Genomic DNA, 5,996 nt, shown 5'->3' on the forward strand with positions numbered 1-5,996 from the left:
CTACGGAAGTAGGATTGCCCAACCTTCCTTCCGAGGAGTGGCTGGTGGGTTTGAACCGCTAGGCTTCTGGTTAGCAGTCAAGTGCCTTAGGCACTATGCTACCAGAGCTCCTATATATATATATATATATATATATATATAATACATGCTACAACACTGTATATATGCTACAAATGCTTACTAGCATTGCTAGGGGCTTGAAAACAGATTGTTTTACTAATTGAAATTACTTTTGGAAAACATGTAAATGGGTGCAGGGCCTAGGGCTAAGAAATGCAAGATGTATCCAGACAGGGCATTTTCACATTGTGCACAATCATACTAGATGAAAATTAATGATGATTGTAAGAGGGCTTTTTGTTGTAGTAAAAAAACAAAAGCAACATCCACAACTTACCAGGGAATTCTTCCTTTAAGTTAGGAAAATTAATATTTGTGTAGAGAACTGGTGCTACTGTTGCCATTTCACCCAAAGCTTCTTCTTTCTCCCACTTAAGTGTACTTCTCTGAGTATTTGACATTGTATCATTTTCTCCTTCCATGGTAGGTACTGATGATGACCAGGAGCTATTAGGATCACTCACCATTGGATTAAATGCTGTATTTTTATCCCTGACAAATAATAAAGAATTTAGGAGCTTCATAACCATAAAATAACTTTTAAAGTAATATGGTCAAATATAACTTTCATTAAAACCAAACAGCTAAAAAGTAACATGTTTGATGATTTTTTTGTGAAACTCTCAATAAATACACAGAATTATTGTCCACAATAATTTAAACAGATTAATTTATATAGCAACATGATACAAATTATTGCAATTTAAATTTCCATAAAAAGTGAAGGCTTTTAAATACCTGGCATCAGTGTAAGGGCGTTGTGCTATAGCAGAGAAAGTTCCCAATCCACTTCCAGGAGGCAATGAATTATGTGGGAGATGAGGACTGGGTCCAATAAGGCCATTCATGAGTGGTATCCGTGAAAAAATATCTTAAGAAAAATATAATTTAGGTAAAATAGTTGTACATTATTCATTAAAATAAAGTGGCTGAAATATTTCTAAACAACAATTTGTGATACTATTTAAAAGTAGAATATTTTCAAAATTATACTGTAAAATACTATTTGGATTGACTTTTATTGTAAGGGAGCTCTGGTGGCATAGTGCCTAAGGCATATGACTGCTTACCAGAAGGCTGTGGTTCAAACCCACGAGCCACTCCTCAGAAGGAAGACTGGGCAACCTACTTCCATAAAGAAGGGAACCAGTGTCAACCAGTGTCAAACCTGTGTTTCTATAAATCACAGAAATTTCATCTCAATGGCAGTGTGTTTTTTTTTTTTTTTTAAATTATGAAATGTTGAAAAAGGATCTCTATCACTGTGTTTAAGAAGTCCTGGTGGCTCAGTGGTTAAATGCTCAGCTGCTATTCCAAATGTCAGCTGTTCAAACCCCCAGCTGCTCTGTAGGAGAAACATGAGGTAGTCTGTTTCGGTAAATATTATACCCTTGGAAACCCTAAGGAGGACAGTTCTACTTTGTCCTATAAGATCACTATGAGTCAGAATTGATTCAATGGCAATAGGTTATCACTATTTTTACTTCACTATGGTATACTGGAGTCTAAAGCAGGATTTCTATCTCTGAAAATAAAGGTATTTTGTTACATGGATTGAGATAATGTATGTACAGTTTGCAGTATGCAGTACTCGCAGTAAATGTTCATTACATAGTAGCTCTATAGAAAGAATGAATTATAGTAAGTGCTAGCAAGTTTTGTCAGTGAAATTATCCTTTTTAATTTAAAATTTACAAAAAGATGTTTCTTATATTTTTATTCCTATTCCTGTCCAAAGAAGACAACTTGATGCTTTTAAACTGTGCTCTTGATGAAGAATATTGAGAATACAATGGACTTCCAAAAGAACAAACAAATCTGTCCTGGAAGAAGTGAAGCCAGACTGCTCCTTGGAAGTGAAAACGGCCAGACTTCATCTCACCTACTGTGGTCATGCTGTCAGAGGGGACTATTCCCTGGAGAAGGGTATCATGCTTGGTAAAGTAGAGAGTCAGTGAAAAAGGGAAGACCCTCAACAAGACAGACTGACACAGTGACTCCAACAGTGGACTCAAGCACAACAATGACTGTAAGGATGGCACACAGGAGCAGGCAGTGTTTAGTTCTGGTATACACGGAGTCACTATTAGTCAGAGTGAACTCGACAGCACCTAACATTTCTGTTCATGCAAAAAAGAAAAAAACAATTATGATGATTAAATTGGCATTTTCTCTTAAATAGTTTTGAACAAGCTATTATATCTATCAACTTGTCTGTCATTTTTTAAAAAATACATTTTATTGAAATATAATTTATGTACAGTGAAATACACAAAACTAAAGTGACATGGGTCAATGCATTTTTTTTTTTTCTTTTGCAGTGTTCCCTCCCCTCCCCTTCCAACCCTGGCAACCAACAAAGAAAGTTTCCCTCCATATATAAATCTTCCCTTGACCCTCCACAACAATGAACTAATACTGTATTTGTCCTTCTGTGATTGACTTATTTCATTCAGCACAATGTTCTCCAGGTTCATCCTTATTATGCGGTGTTTTGCAGACTCTACATTATTCTTTAGTGCTGCATAGCATTCCAGTATGTGTATGTACCATAGTTTGATCATCCACTCTTCCGCTGATGGGCACGTAGGGTGTTTCTATGTTTTTGCTATTGTAAATAGTGCTGTGATGAACATGAGCATGCATGTATCTGTTCCTGTCCTGGCTTGCACCTCTCTAGGATATACACCTAGTAATGAGATTGCTGGGTCAAATGGTATCTCCAATTCCAACTTTCTAAGAAATCACCATATTGCTTTCCACAGTAGCTGTGTCACTTCACAGTCACAAAAGCAGTGTATGACAGTCCCAATCTCTCCACATCCCCACCAGCATTTGTTATTTTTTGTCTCATTGAACCTTGCCATCAGGGCTGGGGTGAGACGGTATATCTCTTTGTTGTTTTGATTTACATCTCTCTGATGGCCAATAATTGTGAGCATCTTTTCATGTATTAGCTGACCACCTGAATATCCTCCTCAGTGAAGTATCTATTCATGTCTTCTGCCCATTTTTCAATTGGATTGTTAATTCCTTTGGTGTTGAGGCATTGGAGTTTTCCCTCAATCTTAGAGATAAGTCCCTTGCCAGATATGTAATTATCAGCAAATATGAATTTGTTGCTGTCATTTTTGTCATGTGCTTTTTCATTGTGTCGATTTCTTTGTTCCATATAATTTTCTATGCTGAACTCTTTTTGTTTATGAATCATGTTATCACTTCCTTCATTGTTATTGTTTTACTATTTGCTGAATATTTATGCTAGTCCTCTTTTTTATGTGAAGGTTTATCATTTTTCTTTGAGGTTACCCTGTGATTTATAGTTTTCTTCCCAAGTTTAGAATAGTCCGTTCTGTTTTGTAGTTGTCTTGACGTCCCTACCATCTAGAAGTTCTGTAATGACACAGATTTTTTTCCCCATTTTGGTTTGTAGTTGTCCTCATTTGTTGGTTGGTGTCTCTGCTTCCCTGTTTACAATCTTGTAGGCTTATTTACTTTGGTTACTTCCATAGCTGGGTTGGTTTCTGGGTTATACCATCATGTGTGTTAATAGTCAGTTGTTATTGGCTGTTATTGATTCTCTGTCCAAAGGGCTCCGTTTAGCATCTCTTGTAAGGTTGGTCTGGTTTTAACAAATTCCCTTAATTTCTGTTTATCTGGAAATGTCCTAATTTCACCATCATATTTGAGGGACAATTTTGCTGGGTACGTAATTCTTGGTTGGAAATTTTTCTCTTTCAAGGTTTTATATATACCATCCCACTGTCTTCTCGCCTGCATGGTTTCTGTTGAGAAATCTGAGCTTAGTCTTATTGGTTGCCCCTTTTAGGTAGCTATTTGTTTTTCCTGTACTGCTCTCATGATTCTTTCTTTGTCTTTGGTTTTGGTGACTTTGATGATGTTATGTCTTGGTGATTTTCTTTTGGGGTCTATCCAGTTTGGGGTTCGTTGGACTTCCTGAATCGATATATTTTCATCTTTCACCATGTCAGGGAAGTTCTCTTCCAACAAATCTTGGACAATTTTCTCAGTGGTTTTGTTTTTCTCTTCCTGTTCTGGAATTCTAATGACACGTAGGTTATTCCTTTTGATGGTATCCCACATGAACCTTAGGCTTTCTTCATTTTTTTTTGATCTTTTCTCTGATTGATCCCTTTCCAAAGAAGTATTCAGGTATTTGTCTTCAATCTCATTAATTCTGTCTTCCACTGCATCAGTTCTACTCCTTTGCCCTTCCAATGTGTTATCTATTTCTGGCAATTTAGTAGTAATCTTCTGGATCTCTACCTGTAGATTTAGAATCATTTTTAATTTTTAATTGATTTTGTCATTTTGCTCTTGTATTTTCTTCCAAAATTGTTGTAGGGTTTTGACTGTGTTTTCCTTGGTCTGTCTCTCAATTCTTTGAAGATACTTAAATATAATTCTTTTGAATTCCTTGTCAGGGAGTTCCAATACTGCATCTTCCTCAGGGATGTGTTTTGGGTCTATATCTTGGTCCCTTGTTTCCCCTGCTTTATCTTGCTTCTTTGTGTAGATTGTGATACTCTCTTGTCTCTGAGGCATTGTGATGTTTTTGTGTTTATATTTTAATTGGTGATTATATGTTGGAGTGACTTGGCCACAATTTTCGTTTTCTTTGTTTTGTTTGTATGTTATCTATACAGACAGGGTTCTGTGCTGTGCTCCTCTGTTCACTAGTTGACAGCACTTATCCACTCATCACCTGTCTCCTTTCCTTTGTCAGCCTCTCGTATGTCCTTGCCAACCCTGGAAAACAGAACTGTTTTCATTCAGGTTTTTCCACTAGTTGGTGCCTAATCCACTTCTGTATAGTTCCTTTCAAAGCTCAGGGTTCCAGGGATTATCTTCTGTATCTCTGTCAATTGGTTTTTCTTTTCTTTGTTGAAGAGGGTCTGTGTCGCTTGTCTGTCATTTTGCTGTGATGTGGTGGCCGATATGTTGCTGTGAAGCTGGAGGCTATGCCACTAGTATTTCAAATACCTGTAGGGTCACTCAAGGTGGACAGATTTCTACAGTTTCCAGACTATGACAGACTAGGAAGAAGGAAGCAGACATCCACTTCTCAAAGAACTGGCCAATGAAAACCTTATGAATAGAAGTGAAATACTTTCTGATGTATTACTTGAAAACTTTACAAATAGCCCTGAAACACAGTGCCAACAATGAGCCCCTCGGTTCGAAAGGCACTCAAAATACAACTGGGAAAGAACTGCCTCTCCAAAGAAGACTTGATCATAATATGAATGGAGAAAAGCTTTCAGGATCTCCATATGCTGACAGAGCATGACTCAAAATGGAAAAAACAGCTGCAAACACCCACTGATAATCAGAACGTGGAAGGTATGAAGTATGAATCTAGGAAAACTCAAAGTTATCAAAAAATGAAATGGAACACATAAAGATTGATATCCTAGGCATTAGTGAGCTAAAATGGACTGGTTTTGGCCATTTTGAATCAGACAACCATATGATCTACAATGCTGGGAATGACAAATTGAAGAAGAATGGCATGGCATTTATCATTACAAAGAATGTTTCAAGATCTAGCCTACAGTACAAAGCTGTTAGTGATAGGATAATACCCATACATCTACAAAGACCAGTTATTACTACTACTATTCAGATTTATGCATCAACCACTAAAGCCACACATGAAGAAACTGAAGATTTTTACCAACTTCTGCAGTCTGAAATTGACCAAACATGCCATCAAGATCGATTGATTATTACCAGTGACTAATCTGTACCTTGACCGGGAGGCTGTCGTTCGAACAGAACAAGGGGACACTACATGGTTTAAAATCAAGAAGGGAGTGCGTCAGGGTTGTATTCTTTCTCCACACTTATTCAAT

At 37.1% G+C, this 5,996-nt stretch overlaps 1 protein-coding gene across 1 annotated transcript in view; it reads right to left on the reverse strand.

The window, feature by feature from the left end:
- Positions 1 to 5,996, reverse strand: part of KMT2C (lysine methyltransferase 2C) — a 470,642-nt gene that overhangs the window by 79,126 nt on the left and 385,520 nt on the right. The window contains exons 32-33 of the mRNA XM_042782218.1: positions 859 to 991; positions 398 to 612 (exon numbers count right to left, since the gene is read on the reverse strand). Of these exons, the coding sequence (XP_042638152.1) occupies positions 398 to 612; positions 859 to 991 (348 nt within the window). The remainder of the gene's footprint in view (positions 1 to 397; positions 613 to 858; positions 992 to 5,996) is intronic.

This window comes from Orycteropus afer, unplaced genomic scaffold (genome assembly GCF_000298275.1).
Source record: "Orycteropus afer afer isolate SDZICR_OR568_19922 unplaced genomic scaffold, OryAfe1.0 scaffold00264, whole genome shotgun sequence".
In the NCBI taxonomy this organism is placed as follows: domain Eukaryota; kingdom Metazoa; phylum Chordata; class Mammalia; order Tubulidentata; family Orycteropodidae; genus Orycteropus; species Orycteropus afer.